General features: G+C 47.9%; 1 protein-coding gene across 1 annotated transcript; it reads left to right on the forward strand.

Annotated features, from left to right (window-relative positions):
• Positions 1–557: 557 nt before the first annotated feature.
• prodhb (proline dehydrogenase (oxidase) 1b) lies at positions 558–16,301 on the forward strand. The gene is made up of 14 exons (XM_060064018.1): positions 558–1,144; positions 2,577–2,785; positions 4,731–4,765; positions 4,853–5,002; positions 5,571–5,635; positions 5,859–5,975; positions 6,651–6,724; positions 7,381–7,462; positions 7,904–7,996; positions 9,849–9,995; positions 11,232–11,407; positions 12,173–12,271; positions 13,506–13,594; positions 14,382–16,301. The coding sequence occupies exons 1-14, from the start codon at positions 821–823 to the stop codon at positions 14,570–14,572; spliced, it is 1,851 nt and encodes a 616-aa protein (XP_059920001.1). The 5' UTR covers positions 558–820; the 3' UTR covers positions 14,573–16,301.
• Positions 16,302–21,458: the final 5,157 nt, after the last annotated feature.

Below are 21,458 nucleotides of genomic sequence, written 5' to 3' on the forward strand. Positions count from 1 at the left end.
CCTGGTTCTACAGGAGACTTCTGTACTCTAATCTGGTTTTATAGATCTAACATTGAATACAATGCGGTTGGTGGGCGTGAATGGGTTGAACATACAATCCAACAAATACAGGAACAATACAATCAGACTTAATATCAAGGTCACAATAATGACATTTAGATCATTAGACGACATCCTCATCATCATCTTCATCATCCCCCACCTCCTCTGAGGTAGGCCTATGCCATCATTCTAAGAAGCACAAATGTGAATTAAGCAAAAGGCCTCAACTGGTTTATATTATATTCCTAGAATTTCGAAGCAACCCTTTTCTGTTATTTGTCAACGTTTTTAATATTGCATGTATTTTCGAATATTTACGAGTGTGGGGTCGCAAGAAACGACTATGTAGAACAATGGCGCCCTCGTGTGGTAATTATGAAAATCATCCCAAATGCATTGGTCTGTCATGATATACAAACACGGTGTACATTTGGTTTGTTGTATGTTTTAGGATGCATACTGGCCTAAAATGTTTTCCTTAAATTCATTCTGTTTTCTCTGTTGATTCTCACTTGTGTTTGTGGGGGCTCACATTACATGCCACGCTTGTTTGTTATTGTTTGTTATTTCTTCGTCATCGTCTACCCCGCGTCACACCTGAAGGCGCACGTCCACATTCGGTCGGTTTTAAAAGCGGTGACTTTTAAATGTGCGCCTTTGGGTGAAAACGCTAACGGACAATACTGAAAACCAACTGAACCCGCGCGGACCCGCTCCGTGTTCACTTCAGACCTTCAAATTGCACTTTGAGTGTGGTCCGTGTGACCTCCACCGTATAATGTGGTATGTTGTGAAGACGGGGCCGGGGTTGACCCGCCGGACGGGGTTCAACTTGGGACCAAATTTGAAAAGACTGAACGCAATACGACTCGGCTCCAACGTCGCCGCGACCGGGGCTGAGAGGGACACCGCGCGTCCTAAGCCGCCGTGGGAGCGACCCTCCCGGCGAGGAAGAGGCGACGCATGTCCAGGTGCTGGCGTCTCCGTGGACTTCGAGCACACACGGGAGGCATACAAGAGCAAGGACTCTTTAGAGCTCCTAAGAAGTCTAGTGGTGTTTAAGCTCTGCTCCTATGACATCCTGGTGGATAAGAATAAAGAGGTAATTACCTCTTATTAATCCATTATTATGGGTTGTTGTTATGTTGCAGGTGTGGTTTGAGATGTAGCCTATCTGCAACTTCGAGAATGAAAGGAACTTTTAAACATGTAGGTTATGTGTCAGTGTGACATCATCTCACACACCTTATATGGACAAGTTTAACACAATTTAAATCGTTCATAACTAAAGTCGTAAAATACAGACCCATGGTATTTAAACTCACTCCCCTCCGCCCTTCGAATCGCATATTCTGAAGGGTTATTGGATTCATTAAATGCGACTACATTAAAAACTATATTTTCTTATCTTCAAATTACAACTGGTAAAAGCCTTCTTTAATCGTTTCATTTATTATATAAAGTATTATTTATGTAGGTCAGATTTATGAACTGCAGGAGCCAGTTAGCTGTGGTTTGGAATTGACTGCAAACAAACCAAACTCTGCCTGCAAGATGCCAGGGACCTAATTACTCAGACTAAAAAGCTCCCCAAATAGAGGCTTCCGCTCCTCAGGCCTTCTTTAAAAGTTATCTTAGTGTTCTTCTTTCCAAGTTTTTTTTTTCCTTTAGTCAAGTTCGTCTTGTATACACTTGTATCCTATTACAAGCTGCTCTATTTTAAGAATGGAATTATCCATTCCAGCAATAGCGTCCCTCCCATGTTTTGGAAGCCGTAATGTTGACTAGGTCCAGGTCCACACTTAGAAGTCGATCCTGCAGAGAGCTACATAATACATGAGCGGACACAGATACTTTTAATTTAGTGTGTGTGTGTGTGTGTGTGTGTGTGTGTGTGTGTGTGTGTGTGTGTGTGTGTGTGTGTGTGTGTGTGTGTGTGTGTGTGTGTGTGTGTGTGTGTGTGTGTGGACGGCAGGTTGAGTTTCTTCCTTGCACAGATTCCCAGACAAGCCAATTTCGCTCTTATTAAGAGCACACGAAATCCCTAGAATCTATGGGGCCATTAAAGCGGTGGTTTAATTATTCCGGGGAGAGAGAGGAGCGTGTCTGCCCAACAGCCTGCCGCTGGCGGCATCATTTAGGCCTTAAGTGGAAGAATGGAAGCCATGCCAGCCCACGGTCGCATCTGGGCTTGAAAGTGTATAAATGTACAATTGCTTCCACCTGGATATTTAACTAAACTGATTTAAATCTTAAGATTGCTTTCACCACGTAACCTCCTTCCCTTCTCTCCTTTTGCTCCTTTTTTTAAATCTTTTTACGAATATACGTTCGTATTAAATTATTTTATTTTACGCTCACTCTGTAACGTGTATTTTAGCATCTAGAAAAGCGCTCTATAAATCAAATGTATTAGTGTTATCATTAAATCAGTAGCTGCTCTGGAACATTCTGCTGGCAGCCATTTTAGAATAAAAGGAAATGCAGGCATTTGAGCGTCGTCTATTATTCCTGTTCTCCCCGGTCTCCCCCAGATAATGGACCTGGGTAAGAAGGTTATGGGCCAGCGGGCCTTCGAGCAGCTGATGAAGATGACGTTCTACGGCCAGTTTGTGGCGGGGGAGGACCACCGCGCCATCCGGCCCCTGCTGCAGAAGAACCAGGCCTTCGGGGTGGGGTCGGTGCTGGACTTCAGCGTGGAGGAGGACCTCAGCCCGGGGGAGGACCAGGAGGACGTGCTGCGGTAAGCATGGTGTGGATAGGGTTCTGCAGGGGGTTTAGAGGTTCCAGCCATGTGTATTGTCTTCAGAACCACGCTGTAATATATTATAGCGTGGTTCTGAAGAAACTACTTGTCATTATAACGATATGTATTAGTTTCAGAACCACACAGTAATATATTACAGTGCGGTTCTGAAGGAGATGCATGTTCTTACAATATGCATCATCCTCAGAACCATTCTGTAATATATAACATTTTGATCTGCCCCATAACAAACCAGTATCCATCCCCACCATCACGTGATTCTTGCACCTATTTTAAGTTACTTTGGACTAAAGAAAGCATCAGCTGAATAAATGTCCTGTCATGTAATGGGACAAACCAATATGCACTCGCTCGACAAGCAACGTAGAAACCACTCAGTCTGCCCATTTTCAGCACCGAGATGTGAGGCCCATCTCATAGGGCCTGAAATAGACCATCTTGTTAGGGTAGTTATCAGCAACCTGCCAACACTGTCTGTGCTTTGTACCGAGGAAATAGTACTGACACCATGGTGTGAAGTACCTCTACCGAAGCAGCTTATCTGGTGGTAATGCACTGCCTCTTATCTCACATACGGATTTTCCAGCTCTTAGAGGTCAGATCGGGTAACCTACATACAATTTCTGTTAACTTAAGCAGCGCCATTATCAAATCCGCAGAAATTCACTCAGAAATAGATTTGACTAGCGGATGCACAATATGCAAGGTTTCACGGCAAAGCAATTACTGTTTGGATCGTCTTTTAGAGCCGATTCATAGTTTAGTCAAAAGTGGTTATTCTTTCATACCTTTTATTACCATCATGTGAATAATACCTCCCGATCTCAACAAAGCGTCAGGTTAGACTTGAGGTATTGAATTGGTGTCTGCTTTTCAACCGCTGAAAGATTCTCATTCAGACAGGCTTTCTCACAGCCAACAAATGCCTCCCAGACAGACTGACGGCAGGAAGTGAGCTTGATCCCAGACGGCGAGGGTCTGACAGGCGCTGCAGCGCTCTGTCAAGATACCGGAGACATTAGTCAGCGTCTGACAGCAAAACACAGAGGTTAAAAGGATTCTCGGGAATGTCGGTAAAGGTGATCCTGATAGGGGGAATCCTCTGTCTGTGAGATCCCACGCTCCGCTGATTCTAGATTGCAGCAGCAAACACATGCATAGGCTTCAGCCGCCCTCTGAAGGGAACCAATCGCATACATGAATAACCTGTGTTCCATCTCCAGACTTTTTGCGAACCCGAGCCAGCCTTTAATCTTGGCTGCCTCTGCACATGTGTGCTACTGTCCCCCTGACAGGCGGAGGTCCAGAGAATAGCTGGCAGCATTCAGGGAGGGCACCGCGCTATAAAAGAGGCCAGTACAGAGCTTCTCTGGGGTTAGCACACCTCGGCTGTCCTTGGCTATCCATGTATGCTGTGGTATTTTTATCATCATAGCGATACACAAGTCCACCATTAAAGCGGCGGGAACAGGCTGTGATAGCCAAAACAAACAGAGTATCGTTGCATAATGCCCTGGCACAGAACTGCAGTTGTTGGGTGCACACCTACGTTGAGTTGCATGACCTGTATCAGACTTACGTCTCGCTCCCAGGTATTTCTGGCAATCATGAACTGGTATCTCTGTAGGGTCTTTACCTAGAGCAGCACTACATGCAATGCAAAGCACATTGAAAAGTGTACTTTAATCTGGTTAAATACAATGTTTTGGATCATGTAATTATACCAATCATGAACACAATCAAAACAACCGTGCACTTTGCTTATCGTCTCCTCATAACAAGCAAAAAGTTCCTTCCTGCCTCCCTGTGACTCATTGCCAGATCGTCTATTTACACAAGCTATAGACTCGTGGATCCCCTATTTCAGCCCGAGTTCAACTGAAAACCATTCCTATTTTTAAATGTGACTCTTTTTTTTCAGCCCATACGTTTCCACCGAGGGGAAGACTAACACGGGTACGTTTCCCCGTGTTGCCCTCAATATTGCCGGGACATGATGTAATTTCAAGTAACTGCGAATGCAAATGCAATCCCGATCCCCAGGGGCAGACCACAGACAAGGCAAACACGGAATGAACACGCAGTGTGGAGAGCGTCGCAGGGAATCCTGTGAAGCCCGCACGTATTTCTATGCTGATGAAGCCAAGTGTGACCGCAACGCGGAGACCTTCCTCGAGTGCATCCGAGCATCTGGTGAGCGAGACAATAGCACGCCGCCACTGTCAACACCAGCACAAAGCGACGAACGAGCGACACACTGATTACGATTCACTGATTACCTCCGTGCCATCGTTTGGGCGCAGGGTAGCGTAGCGGAGGTTAGCGTGCTAAGACTCCCAGCAGAAAGGTTCTCAGTTCCATCCCAGATGTCTGCGGCCCAGTCCACATCCCAGCATCCTTGAGCGAGGTGCCCTGTCACAAGTCACCGCTCCTCTGTTACATGCGCCTGATGAGTTCACTGGGAATTGAAGCCTCTGCTACAGGAACGAGTAGCAGGCATAGTCAGTCCCATTCTCTGGCAGTCACCAAACCCAGACGGGCTTTACTTTATAAAGAGTTGTCACAGGGCAACGAGGGTCAACACCAAACGCGAGCTGCAGTTAAGTGCTTGTGCTCGGATCATATGACCATACGTTGGGACACGTGGGTCAGGAGATGTGTTTCATTACCCCCCCCACACACACACACAGTGATCGCCCCGGGTGGCGATCACTGTCGCACTGTGGTGCGACGGTTGATGATCAGTGTGAGTGGCTCCTAGGTGGGGGCGCCCTGGAAGGCTTCTCCGCCATCAAGATGACAGCGCTTGCGCGGCCTCAGTTCCTGGTGAGTGCAGCGAGAGAGGATTTAAAAAGCCTGCATGCGAGAAAGATGGCATGCGATGGGGTGTGTTGACATGTGCTGAGGAAGGCCTGTCTGTCCTTTCTCTCAACCTCCCCCCCAAACACACACACACACACACACACACACACACACACACACACACACACACACACACACACACACACACACACACACACACACACACACTCTTTAATTCCCTCTTAAGCTCCGGCTCTCCGAGGTTCTGGTGAAGTGGCGCAGATTCTTCAGCTTTCTGGCGGCTCAGCAAGGATACGGCAACAGGGAGGCCTTGGAGCAAAAGCTGGAGCTCAAACAACTGCAGGTCAGCGCTTTCTCCCCGACTGCCAATGGGACATCAGGCTCGGGTTGCAGCAGAGTAGTATGGAGGAAATCTGATCAGTTATCCTTCCACTTGTTAGTGGACTCTCTGCGTAAGTGCTCGTTGATGCCCATCGCAGCATGCGAGGGGCCGCCTGATGTCAGAGTTTACGTTCGGTTTCTCTCAGATCAGTCTGACAGTCTGACCACAATCCTGCCGAAAAGCCTTTTTAAGATGTTTTCAATGCCAGAACCAATCATTGCTCAGGAGGGATCTCAGTCCACCACGGACAATGAGAGCCGCAATCTGCAGAAAAACAAAACAAACAATGGCAGCAACTGAGTCGATTTTGGCAATCTACGGCGTGATCAAAAGCGCTTTATCCGAAATAGACTATGTTCAAATAGTTTTTCCGCCAATTAGAATATGTTTTTGCTTAGCTTCCAGTAATCTATCACCGGAGTCTCTTGAGCACTGCGATGCGGCGGCCATCATCGGAAATCAATTACTGTCCAGACAAGGCCAGGCTGATTTTCGTTGCGAAACCCAAAGAGTGCGAATCGGGCCGGCCTCGCGAGGCTCCGCGGTTCGGGCGGTATCGCAGTGGGTTTGTTTTAGGATAAGGGCCGGCTGAAGACATGCATTACCAGAGGCTTTTGCTCTGTTTCATTTATTCAGGAGTTTCTCAGCAGATCGGGAGCAGAGGGGGACGTCCACGGCTGGTTCACTGACACCATGCAGAGCTCGTCTGGGTAATTGTATCCACCGCTATCTTAACCCCCCAGGAGGGAGATATGTTCCCTGTGAGATGTGTACATTAACAGCAGATGTCTCCCCTCCTACCGAGTCGCTCGGTGTGGACACACAGGCTAAACACACTCCTACTCGTTTCCTGCTCTCGTTCATCACTGTCGTTGAATACACTCAGGGTCCCTGCTAATTCCAGCTTCTTTGTACCTGGACCGGAAATATTTCATAAATATTTCATTTTAATAAACTGTAGTTTGCTTCATGATTAGGCTCCTGTGATAGATGGATGGATGGCTTAAACAGCAGCATATTTATCTGATATGATTGAATTTATATCTTCCCTGCATACAATCAGTAAACAATTATTTACTGGTTGTATGTTGTATGATGTTATGGCTGTATGATGCTAACTAAATATTTTTTGTTTCCGTTATAATAATTATAAAATACTTCTTCAATTGTATGATCGTTTTTCTTATGTGAGATAAGTATTACAGTAATTAGTTGTTTACCAATTAAAATATCTTAAATTATTTGATGACTTTATGGACTCAGACATTCATGAATTCATGAAGAAGCCGTCACTCACAGCCAAAAAGATGAATTGGCTCGACCTCTGCGATGCCGACCTGTACTGGGTTTTATCTTGTGTCTTCAGCACCATCGACATGCTGGACTGGGACATCCTGATCGACAGCAGAGCCGACGCATCCCACCTGCTGGTCGTCCCAGACGTCGGGGTGGGTGCGGGGGTCGAAACAGGAAAACAAAAATGGAAATTATGAATTCACTAATTACAAATTAAAAATGTAACAACAAATGAGTTCTTGCGGGGGTCTGGGAAGAACAGGCACGTAGAAATATCTTCTTCATTTCCATGTTCATCACCAGAAACAGTGGCAATGTTTTACACATGAGTTCAGGGTTCTAACTAAAGGATGAAATTACTCTCACCCATTTAACAAAACAAATGCTTAATTCATGAGTGTCTGGGTTTAAGGCTATTTTACTACTTTCACCAGCTTAAATAAACAGTGGTTTGACTTATTGATGGGTTTAGATTCTACAGCGTTAAATAAGTAATCCACCCTGGGATGAGTCCCGGCCCTTAGTGGGGCTGTAGTCCTCACTGGTGTGGCGGTTTGGCTCTGGTGTGGTGGTTGTGGTCTCTTGTGCTCCAGAAAGGGGAGCTGGTGCCTCTGTTGGACCGCTTCACGGCTGAGGAAGAGCGGCAGATGAAGAGGATCCTGCAGCGAATGGACGTGTTGGCTAAGGTGCGTTTAGTTCTGCTCAATCAGACGCAGACCCAGCTAGACTCACTGCACGCCAGGGGGGTCGGAGCCTTGCTACACGAGGAAAACACACGCAGTAGGGATTACATGGGCTGATGATAGGACTGGTGATGGTAATGGTATGTCGGATTTATAGAGCGCTGTTTCGAAGCACCAGAAGAGGGTTTACAGGAAGAACAGAAAACAAGGAATTAGGACTGAGAGATCAAAGTTCTGCTATAACATAACAGGAATACTAGATCATAGGTTCTGCTATAACACAGTAGGACTGCTGGATCAGCAGTTCTGCTCTTATATAGTAGGACTTGTGGATCTGGGATTGGTTCTCTATTAGTAGCATCGAGTCCAGTCGTCCGTGGGCTCTGCAGACGGGCGCTGGTGACACCTCGTGTAAACACATTCAGCGTGTCACTCTCCATCCATCAAAGCTACTGCGCCCGCTACAGACCGTCACTCACCACGGACACGTCCGCTGCGGGGGCAATCACAAGTCCGGGCGACGCAAGAGACACCGAGGAAATGCAGAACGCAGAGACCCACAATCCATATAGCTGTTTATTTATTGGTATCATTGGATATGTTTCACCGCACCCCATATAGTTGCATGTATGGCACGCGGGTGATTATTTCTTTAGCGTCCCTGGGGACGTTACTGTCAGAATAGATTCAGTATATCAAGCTTAATGCATTCAGGGGTGGACCGCGGTAGAGGCACTGCTCACTGTTGCGTGGAGCTCCTTCGTTCTTAAAGTATTATTTTTCCCTAAGTGAAGTGTGGTGTCTCTGAGGACGTCGAATGTTTTCTCTCACCATTTGACATTTATTCCACACTAAATGCTAATGCAGAGTACCTAGTATTGATTTATTCAAAAAGCAAAAGCCCGTAAATCCAGAGTGGCATGTTAATACCAGGGGTGAATACATAAACACACACAAACGCTGCACAATGAGTCATGTGCTACCACCCTACGATTCTTGAACAGCTCCATTCTCTACCTGCTATAAAGACGTTTGTGATAGCAGTGAGTGAGCGAGCTCGCCCCCATTGTCACCCGCAGTAGTGATGAACACTTCCGAACAAACAATACTTCATAAAGCGTTGGGAGGAACAGACACAGCCCTAATCTACACAACACATTGGAGGGGCCCGCGACGGCGACAGCTTCCAAATGCTCCCCGGCAGCGGCCATGCAGATGAACCCTCTCCTACTTGATGTGGCGCGCTCCGCTCGTGTGTGTTTCACTGATGGAGTGTTATTGTTCGCCTCCTCTCTATCTACGTTCGAGCAGCCTGTGTTCAACGCTTCGGTCGCCCCGCGAGTTATGACGGTTATTATTATATCTTAATTTAAAGTGTTTGCACAGAGAGAGAGATTTAGTGTCTCGGTCCACGGTACTTCAGTTAACATGACGCCATCGTTCAACAACAGAAACATGGCCGTCCCTGTGGGTAATATAAAGCACCGCTCTTCTCTTTATTAACCCTGATGGCCTGTCTCGTGTGTGTGTGTGTGTGTGTGTGTGTGTGTGTGTGTGTGTGTGTGTGTGTGTGTGTGTGTGTGTGTGTGTGTGTGTGTGTGTGTGTGTGTGTGTGTATTTGTATGTGTGTCTGCTTATTTGTGTGTGTTTGTGTGTGTTTGAGTGTGTGCATCTGCGTGTGTGTGTGTGTGTGTGTGTGTGTGTGTGTGTGTGTGTGTGTGTGTGTGTGTGTGTGTGTGTGTGTACATGTGTCTGTATCCGCATGTGTGTGTGTGTGTGTGTGGCTGCTTGTGTGTGAGTGTCTGTGTGTGTGTGTGTGTGTGTGTGTGTGTGTGTGTGTGTGTGTGTGTGTTAGCACGCAGAGGAGAACGGTGTTCGCCTGATGGTGGACGCAGAGCAGACGTACCTTCAGCCGGCCATCAGCTACCTGACCCTGGAGATGCAGAGGGTCTACAACGGCCAGAAGCCCCTCATCCTCAACACCTACCAGTGCTACCTCAAGGTCACAACCGTAGTACACCTAATAGTGCCCCCTCAAGTCCCTATTCACTACCGTAGTACACCTAATAGTGCCACCTCAAGGTCCCTATTCACTACCGTAGTACACCTAAGACTGCCACCTCAAGGTCCCTATTCACTACCGTAGTACACCTAATAGGGCCACCCCAAGGTCACTATTCACTACCATAGTACACCTAATAGGGCCACCTCAAGGTCACTATTCACTACCGTAGTACACCTAATAGGGCTACCTCAAGGTCACTATTCACTACCGTAGTACACCTAATAGGGCTACCTCAAGGTCACTATTCACTACCGTAGTACACCTAATAGGGCTACCTCAAGGTCACTATTCACTACCGTAGTACACCTAATAGGGCTACCTCAAGGTCACTATTCACTACCGTAGTACACCTAATAGGGCTACCTCAAGGTCAATATTCACTCCTGTAGTACACCTAACAGTGCCACCTCAAGGTCATTCACTAACGTAGTACACCTAACAGTGCTATCTCAAGGTCATTAACTACCGTAGTACACCTAACAGCGCCATCTCAAGATCATTAACTACCGTAGTACACCTAACAGCGCCATCTCAAGATCATTAACTACCGTAGTACACCTAACAGCGCCACCTCAAGGTCGATATTCACTATGGTAGTACACCTACCAGGGCTACCTCAAGGTCACTATTCCTTACCGTAGGACACCTAACAGGGTTACCTCAAGGTCACTATTCAGTCATAATTCCTCACAAGGAACATGAAGCATCTTTATAAACATGAACACCTTTCTGTGTCATAAATATAATGCCTGTTAAGCCTTTTGAGACCTGTGATTAAGGGCCATACAAATAACATTGAAGTGAACTGATATAAAGCATGAGGTGCATGTTGAGTTGAACTCAATTCAATTCCACATGTGCGTCATGCTTTATGGATCTCTCCGCTGCTGCCCCAAGACTATGAACGCCCTCCCTGACCACCTGAAGGCCCCACAGACTACAGAAGACTTATCTTTTTAAAAAAGCCTTTTGCTAATTTCCCTTTTACTGTTTATGCATTATATGTTTAAACAACCCGTTTTATTTTTTTCCCTCTCTCTTAAACTCTGTAGCACTTTGATCTTTCTGAATGTAAAGTTAAAAAATATTATTATTATATCAGTTGAATTCAATTGAATTCTTGAGGTACTTTGTGCTTTACATCAGTTCCCTCCTTCCCCTTCGCCCTCACAGGAGGCGTTCACCAGCCTGAGCGTGGACCTGGAGCGCTCGCGGCGCCAGGGCTGGTGCCTGGGGGCCAAGGTGGTGCGGGGGGCCTACATGCACCAGGAGAGAGAGCGGGCCGTGCTGCTGGGCTACGAGGACCCCGTCCACCCCGACTACCAGGCAACCAATCGGATGTATCACAGGTGGGAGGGGGGCGGGGCCTTTAGCCGTCCGGCTGTCCGTCGTCCGGACGGACGAAAGGACGTGGTCCTCTGGTTTAAATCCATACGTCCACGTGTGATATATGTCCTGTTGATAAAGCACACTTCTAATCTGGTATTGATTTATTAATCATGTATGCTTCGCTTGAAGCAAACGACAGAATGCATAATATGTTGTCAGTACAATGTACTAATAAAGAACACAACTCATCTGTTATTGGTTATTAAATCAGATATGCTTTGCCTGAAGCCACCGACATAATCCATTATATGCTGTCAGCACAATGTATTGATAAAGAACACATCTGATCAGTTTATTGATTATAAATCATATATTCTGGTCTTGGATTTCATTCCAAAACTCCTCTTGTACCAGGATCCTCTTAGATGGATGGTATATATTGGGTCTGAACGGAACTCATTGACTGTGTTTCATCAATACCCGTGTTCCAATGCTCGGCCATTAGCTCGAGACCAAGACATCACAAGCTCCATGACAGGAGTTCAGGCGGCCGTCCTCGTACTTCTTGACAGAACGTTCCATAATCACCGACTTGTGTTATTATTGTAATGAGATGAGCGCAAAGATGGCAACTTGGAATGTGCTAGACATCATGTGACACCCTCTCATGGCAACGTGTGTGTGTGTGTGTGTGTGTGTGTGTGTGTGTGTGTGTGTGTGTGTGTGTGTGTGTGTGTGTGTGTGTGTGTGTGTGTGTGTGTGTGTGTGTGTGTGTGTGTGTGTAGGTGTCTGGACCTCCTGCTGGAGGAGATCTCACTCAGCAGGAAGGCCAATGTGATGGTGGCGAGTCACAACGAGGACACCGTGAGACACACTCTGAGGAGGTAACGCACACACACACACAAACACACACACACACACACACTGAGGAGGTAACACCGCACACGCACACGCACACACACACACACACACACACACACTGAGGAGGTAACACCACAAACACAAAAACGCACACATTCTCACAGTGAGGAGGTAACACACACACACACACACACACACACACACACACACACTCTCTCTCTATCTCTCTCACTCACTCACTCACTCACTCACTCACTCACTCACTCACTCACTCACTCACTCACTCACACACACACACTCTGGGGAGGTTACACTACACATACACACAAAAACACACACATTCTCACAGTGAGCAGGTTACATACACACACACACACACACACACACACACACCACACACTGAAGAGATAACACCACACACTCACACACATTCTGCATCCATCTTCAAAGCGCATGTGAGAGTGCGATGCAGCGAGAGACATTTCCTCCGTCTGAGCAGTCGGCTTCTGAAACGGTGCCACGCTGGGCCTCCTTCGGTGCCGGTCTGACTCCGAGCCCATGCCCTTCTATCATCCAACGGGATCCACGCCATTATCCAGCGCTGATGGTGCTCACCACGGCCGCGGCCGCAGCCTGAGGCCTGGATGTGAGTCCACATCAGCGGGGTCCTCGTCAACAGCCCAGCAGGCCGCGACGGCGGGGACCGTCCTGTGCCCTTTGTGTAAACAGATGCGTGTTGTTAATCGAGATACAAACTCGATGAAGGAAAGGTTGTGGAATATTTCCCTCGATTAAACCGGAGCCAACGCTGCGGTTTTGAATCCACCTGATAAGCACGCTTTGTCTCGTCCTCGATCGTCTCCTCGTGATGGAATCCACCCTGCTGCTGCTTCTGCTACGTACCGACATCTGAGAGAATACACAAACCTGTACATAAATGTATAAATCTCTCTAAATCCATATGATCCTATACCCCTTTTCCCTTGTCTTCCCTGGCCTCCATTCCTCTCTCTCGCTCAGTTCTGGGTTTTTCCCTCTCCTGTCTTGTATCATTTACTCACATCTCTCTTTCTCAAACCACCGGCTTCCCACCGCCTCCGTCGAGATCTTTCCTCTCTATTCTCCACTCTCTTACTTTTCCCGGCGTTCCCCCGTTAAACCTTATCTCTTTCCGTGCGGCCGCTCTCTGCCGCCCTCTGGCTCCCCTTCTCCCTGAAGCGCTACGGGGTTTAAAACTTTGTTTCACCCCCCCCCCAGGATGAATGAGCTAGGCCTGGCTCCAGCGGAGGGGAAGGTCTCCTTCGGCCAGCTACTTGGCATGTGCGACCAGATCAGCTTCCCACTGGGTAAGACTGAAGATAAGATTGACCCACACATGCCGACACAGCAGACACGCACACTTGGCACATTCATCCGCCAACACATTCACATAAAAACAGGAGCCATCTGCGGCTGACCTTAAGCTATTCACTGCGCTGCGATTGATTATTAGTTTGTCTGGCTCCGGTTGGATGGGCTGTTTTCTTTTTGTAACTTTTTTTCCAATTACGGCGTCTTACTCGCCATGGTTACGGTAGCCCGGCGCAGGTTCCCGCCGGTTACTGACCTTTCAGCGCGGGCCGTCTGCATTGACAAACTGCCCGCTCAAACCCGTGCCCCCGACGCTGCGCGTTCAGCACGGGGGGGTCCGTGCGTCAGGCCCAGACACGAGACAACGGGCAGCCGTCCTCAGCCGACGAGTCGGGCGTGGCGAGGCCCGACGGCCGATCCGCGGGGGACGCTGGACCGACCGGCGTGTGCCGGTCGGTCGGCGTTGCTTTGCTTTCTCGTCGGCACAGAGCAGGTCTCCCCGTGGTGCTGCGGTGCTGCTTCGCCCGACTCACTAAACAGAGGTCTCTTCCTTTGAGACGCCCACAGAGGGAGGGTGAAAGGTTTCTCTGCGTAGTCCGACTGAGTGGGTTCACCTTTTAAACCATCCTTTTATCCCGCAGCCTCCCGCAGCCTCCCAGAGCCTCCACGAGCGTGGAGGCTATATCTAACATCTCCTTCCTTTTTATGCTAGACCTCCTCTCCAATACCTTCTCCCTTCTCTCCTTTTTACTCCTCTCTTCCCTTGACTCCCTCGCGTCGCAGGGCAGGCGGGCTTCCCGGTCTACAAGTACGTCCCCTACGGGCCCGTGAACGAGGTGATGCCCTACCTTTCCCGGCGGGCCCAGGAGAACCGGGGCTTCATGAAGGGCGCTGAGTGGGAGCGGGAGCTGCTGCTCAAGGAGCTGAAACGCCGGCTGGGCTCGGGGGAGATCTTCCACCGGCCGGTCTTCTAGAGCGACCTTCTAGAGCGACCTTCTAGAGATGTCTTCTGGGGGGTTTCCTAGAGGGGTCTTCTGGAGAGATCTTCTAGAGAGGTCTTCTAGAGAGGTCCTCTAGAGAGGATCTTTATAGAGGTCTTCTAGAGAGTTATTTAGAGACATCTTCAAGAGAGGTGTTCTGGAGAGGTCTTCTAGAGCTGCAGAGAAGAGAGAGAGAGAGAGAAGGGAGAGACAGGGAGGGAGCGAAGACAGAGAGGGGAGATGGACAGAGAGAGACTATGTCATCTGTTTATGAGGTGTGTGTGTGTGTGTGTGTGTGTGTGTGTGTGTGTGTGTGTGTGTGTGCGTGCGTGCGTGTGTATTTGCATCATCCCGTGCATCCAAACACATAAATCCCCCTCAGTGTCTCGGCTCCAATCTTTCATATGTATATATACATAGATATAATTTTTTTTCGTTCCCATCATTTCCTCTCCTCTGCAGCTTATTCCCAGTCGCAGGTTCTGCCCTCCTCCGTCCTGCCCTGACCCAGCTCCCCCGCTCCTCCCCCCCCACCCTCCCCCATTCCTCCCCCGTGTGCATGTCATCTTCCCCCTCAGCCCGCCGCTGCCTCAGCGTCTCTGAGACGAGTCTCCCACCATGTTTCCCCCCCCCCCCCCCTGTATCCATCATGATGGCGTCTTTACTAGCCCAGTAGGACTACGGGAACCGTCAATAGGGGACAGAATGGGGGACGCCTCTTTTTTTATCACTCCATTTATCCTACGCGCAGACAGTGGGAATAAAACCAATAACAACGCCTGATTTAAATGGCCGTAAAGAAAGCATCAATATTCCTCAGAGTTTAATGTGGGTGCCAGTTAGGGATAGTTACACTGAGAGATGAAACTTTACTGTTGGTTAAGTGGTGGTCTCTGCTGTTTGGAAAATCAATATCAAGTTTTTTATTTGGCTGCAAACATCAACAGCCTTTTTGTTATGTGACGGTGATGTCTTTGTTGTGCTAGGGGACTGTGTTGCTGGTCTCGGTAGGTCGTACACGACGTGAACTGAGTGAAGTTGACGAGAGCGACCGAGTTCAGTTTCTGTTAAACTCTTCAGAGCTGGGGAACCACCAGACCACCTGATACGTAAGCACTACATTTACCATCAGGGCATTTAGCAGACGCTTTTATCCAAAGTGCCTCACAATAAGAACCTTTGTCAGAAGAAAGAGAAACAATATATTGCTGTCGGTACAGTAAGGATGTTCATAGAACCAAGTGCAAAGCACTAACAATCACTAGGTTAACCCATTCCCCGTACACAACAAAGATAGCTGGGATAAGGTGCTACAAAATGCGAAGCACTATTTTTAAGTGCCAGGACGTACAACATGTACAAAGTGCATAAGAGGGGTGGGGGGGCGGGGGGGGGGTTATGCAGAGTCCAGGTGAACTCTACACTTTACTACAGGACATATACCATGACCCAAAGGTGGAGAAGGAGTATAGGAACTCGTTTTGTGTGGTTTCTAGGAACATCGAGCTCAGGATTTTGTTTCTTCGGTACGGTTGAGACGCCAAAGCCGATATTAGGCTCCATGTTTATTGTGTTTTTCATCTGGGGCTTTTACTCGTTCTAAATCGTCCAATCGGGTCACATTAACTTTCCATTGATTATGTAAACTTGTTTTAGCAGTCTGTTCTTTGTTCACTGCTGTGATGTACTGAAATTGTTTCTTAAACGAAAGAATACTTGGTTGCATCGGACTTTCTCGTGAATTAATATAGCAATTAATTATAGGCTACATGTATAAATGAAAAACTATTCACAATATTTCTCAATTTCATAATTATCTAAAGAAAAATGTCCATGTACTGATCCCCTTTTCTTTTTCTTTCTTTTCACGGCTGGGTCAGCTGTTTCTCATTCTACACCCCACCCTGCATGAGTATTGATATGCAGTCAGCAAATCCAGTCAAAAAACAAATCAAGCCTAATGATAATGATGGCAGTGTCTTCTCCTTCCAGGAGCAAACACTGTGTCATCCCACTTTTAATTACCCTCCGTGAGCTGCCCTCATTGAGATCACAGCGCTCCAAATGCATTAATCATGAAGACCGGGTGAGCGTTCTGAAGTCACGGTTCCACTGGGCTGTCATGTGTTCTGCATTTGATCCTCGCTTTAAGGTCTGTCCACAAAGGCCTTTACCGTCATTACTCGGTTACAGCGAACACTGCACCTTTCTGTTTTTATACCCAAGTCAGCCCAAATCGGCGGCGTCCTCCCGTCCGTTGTGAGCCTTGTTCAGCCCACCGCCGCCGGCGCCGGATGGTCTTATGGATATAGTCACGGATAGTTTACCTCGTCTAATGAATATTGACACTGATATCCGCCTGCGCTGTGTGTTCTGCTATTATCCATCGAAACAACACACAGACACACACAATGAGGAGTTAGTACCCTCCCCACACACAATCTCTCACTCACTCACTCACTCACTCACTCACTCACTCACTCACTCACTCACTCACTCACTCACTCACTCACTCACTCACTCACTCACTCACTCACTCACTCACACACATTGAGGAGTATACACACACACACACACACTGAGGAGGTAAGGTCAACACGAACACACACCCACACTCGTTGTGACGTAACGCGTGTGTGGTGCGGTGTGCAGCTCCAACGAGAGTGAACGCTAGCGGCGCGATCCCAGTCGGGCTCCGAGCGGTGAGACCGGGACCCGGGCCGGGTCGGCCCCTGGAGGCAGACCTGCAGAGGACAGATAGGTCTGGCTCCGAACCCAGTCTGGTAGTTATCAGGCACGCGGACACACAATGGAAGTGCTTTGTCTGTGAGCAGACCGGGAGTTTGTGTGTCTTATTTCGGAGGGTGATTACTGGCAGACCAATAAAGAAACAGGACAATGGTTAAGCCGGAGCGCGGCCGTTTAGTATTCATCTACAATATGTGTATTTTTATCATGCCAAGCCTGAAGGCCTGAAGGCAGGGGGAGACTCACTCCTCGGGGGACCACGCTATTGGACCGTTCTTTTTGAAGGTTTAAGGACATTCAGAAGAACTTTATCATTGCTGCCTTGTGAAGGAAACCTATCTTTGGTGGCCAAATAATTGCTTTGCAACAACATTGTTTTCAGCCAAAATTAGACAATGGGGCCATTAATCTGTGGAAAGAACAGAAAACATGGAACCCTCATTTCACTCAGTATTCATGCTGACCCAGCATCGGGCAACCTTCCCGAACATCATCCATTACACCGCCACCAACGACTTTATGAACTTCATGGGTTTGTGAACTATTTTGATATACTATTTTGGTATGCTTCGGTATGCTTTTTGGCTCCATCCCCCGTGCGAAAACACAAATATTATTGAATTTGTGATCTTACGCTTTAATTTAGTTGCAAAGCCTCCATTATGTGCGTCATCCATCAGTTACTTCAGAAACATTAGGGAATGAAGACGCCATCGTCCTCGACAGACTTGGACCCTGTCTCTGTGCTCTGAGGGGAAGCGAAGCGTAAACAATGGAGATGTGCGACGCGACAGATGGGCCAGCGATGACAGATCCCACCGGTCTGATGACGGGAGAGACGAGAGATAACAATCAGCGACTCAACGCTGGGCAACGACAGACAGAGAGACAGACAGATAGAGGGAGAGACGGATAGAGAGGGAGAGACGGTCAGAGGTATACAGATGGTGAAACAGAGGGAGAGACAGAGAAAGAGACGGAGGGACAAAGTGGTATACAGAGAGAGAGACAGAGATATCGAAAACCGCTTTAGATTTGAATGGTTTTAGCATCACTGGAAAGAATTTGATTCTTACTAGTCTGAAATAAATCATGACTAGTAAGAATGTGAATTTAGGATATCTATGTTTTAATTCTTGTTAGTAAGAATTGAGTGATGGAGAGAGAGACAGAAAATCATACTCCTATCTTAAATTGTATTCTTAGAAGGAAGAATGGAGTGAGACAGACAGACAGACACACACATCGAGAGAGACAGAGAGGGAGAGGGGGGGAGGGGGGATGGGTGGGAGGTAGAGTTTCCCTTTGACAACACGTGTTAAAGTGGACTTCTGTATTCTGTGCACATACCTGAAACCACCTCGTCAGTCTTGACAGAGTATATAGAGTGTGTGGGTTTGTGCATCTGTGTGTGTGTGTAAGGCGGAATAAATAAAACCGGGGTTGTCACACATCAAAGCAGCACATCGAGTGGTGTCTGAGGCTGTTGTGGATGGCCTGTCAGCCAGAGATCCTCCCATTGGTCACTGGGCATCCTATCAGATCCTCCCCCTGGTCGTGGACCCTATAGCCTCCAGCTGTAGTCCCGGAGTCGAACCCTGTGGCGTGGCAACGCACTGTGGTGTGGCAGGTCGAGAGTTTTCCCCAATCGAGTTTTCAATGTCAATTGTTCTTGTTAAATGTCATTAAGATACTAATTATTAATTAATCTAATTAAAAAAATATATAGTTTTTTTTGCGTACATTTTTCTTGTTAAATTTCAATAAAACACTTAAGAATTAATCCAAAAAAATATTTATGGTTAGGGCTACCCTTACCCAAAACATATGCTAATTAGCTAGACGATGGTGAAAAATACAAATACTATATGAAGACGCTAAATACTTAGAGGTGCATGTCTTCTCCTTCTTCTTTGACTGAGGTCAAACAAGTCGAACAACGTCGACTGGGACGCAACTGTGATGCAAAACGTCGGAAAAAGCCGAAAAAACCCGCCACCCAACAGTGCGTTGCCACACCACAGTGTTCGGCTCCGGGGCTGCAGCTGGATGCTACTCTGGACAGCCAATCAGATCCTCCACCTTCTGCTGGGCGTCCAGTCAGATCCTCCCCCTGGTCGCTGGGCGTCTGGGACCCCAGGTGCCGGACTGGCAGCGTGGGCTGACACCCACCCCAGGTATAATATATTCACACGCGTCACGCACCCCTGGAATTAATTGCTTTTTTCCCTTCAGTCAGTAGGTCATTACTCAATGAATTGTGTTCCTGGTAATTTCATTCGGAGACGAACGGAAGTCGGCCCGGCGAAATTAATAACACGCACGACCCTGACCGGAGTATACCTGCTATTTCCGTCATGCCCTTATAGTTACTGCCGGGAAAACGGATCAGAAAGTGTGTCTCGATTGACTCCGTTTTCCATCACACACACACACACGCACGCACATGCACGCACACACACAGGCACGCACAAGCAGACACACAAACAGATGCACACAGGCACACACACTGGCACACACATGCACACACGGACCAGAAAAAGGACCTGAAAGTGTGCCTCGATTGACTCAGTTTTCCTTCACACACACACATGCCCGCACGTGCACACGTACACGCACGCACACACACACACACACACATACACAAACACACACACGCACACACACACACACACACACACACACACACACACAAAGCAGTAATCGCATGCCAGTGGCGCCAGCTAAAGTGCAGTAAGCTGCTTCTATCTTAAGGAAACACTTCCCTTTGAAATTGGTAAGCAGGGCGCGCTGATTGAAGCCCTGCAGAGAAAAAGAAATGCATATAAATATGTGCTAGCGTGTGTGTACATGTGTACATGCCTGCATGCGTGTGTGTGTACACGTGCCTTTAGAGTGTTTGTAGATTCATCAGTGCATGTGTGGAGTTAATACGCGGTGGAAGAATGCAGTCGCGTGTGTAATTGAACAGGGCACACAGTTTGACACCGACTCTGAGTCGGAATTGAACGTTGATTGTCTAAACTTTTGACAATCATCGTTCAATTCCCCTTTAAGACTTTAAAGGGTTCATATATCTGTTCACAGTGGGGGGGGGGGGGGGGGGGGTTCTCTGCCTCTTCCTCCGTGCTGTGCAACCCGCTCATCAAGTCACATTTTAAATGAGAGTGACTCATCCCTCTAGTCAGGCTGGAGGTTTGATCTAGGTTTGATGGAGGGGAGAGGAGAGGAGCTTCCTGCAACGGTAAAGCACCGACAAACACACAGAATATAATCATAACCTGAGCCCGTGCATACCCTGTATGAAACCGCATGCGCGATGAGATACTCCTAGGTATAACCTACGCAGCAGATCAAATCAAAAGTATTTATGAAGTGCATTGAGAGCATGCGGCGTAGACTCAGGTCCTAAACGAATCCAGGGTGCAGACAGCGGCAAACAAACAAACAAACAAACAAACAAAAGAGATGCAGACCTGAAGGGAGCCTGTAGCCCATGCATCACCATGCACACACAAGCACTCAGCCCGTGCCTAGCACTCTACCAGGGAATGAAACAAAAAAGATGAATCACTAAAAGGTTTGGGAGCGGGGATCTGAAGGAGCCAGGGAGACGATGTCTCCACAGGCCAGTAGCTGTCACAGAGGTGGAACGGGATCTGGATGACAGAGGGCAGAACTCAGCTTAGTTAACAGGTAGCTGCTGTCAGTAAGGTTACCAGGGAATAGTGGAGCCATAGAGAGGATAGTGGAACCGGGGTCTATAAATGGTAAATGGACTGCATTTATGTAGCTCTTTTCTAACCAGTGGCCACTCAAAGCACTTTACAATACTGCCTGACATTCACCCATTCATGCAAACCTTCACACACCGACGGCGGTGTCAACCACGCAAGGCGACAGCCAGCTTGTCGAAAGCAGTTAGGGTGAGGCGTCTTGCTCAGGGACACCTTGACACTCACAGCTAGGAGGAGCCGGGGAATCGAACTAGCAACCTTCCAGTTACAACTCAACCCGGTCTACCTCCTGAGCCACATGCCGCCCCCTTATGACTCACAGCAGCTGATGTGACGTGGCTACGGTCATCCGTCTGGACCCTGACCAATAGCGGGAGGAAGGTACTGCAGTTTAC

The sequence above is a fragment of the Gadus macrocephalus genome, chromosome 11, assembly GCF_031168955.1.
Source record: "Gadus macrocephalus chromosome 11, ASM3116895v1".
Lineage (NCBI taxonomy): Eukaryota > Metazoa > Chordata > Actinopteri > Gadiformes > Gadidae > Gadus > Gadus macrocephalus.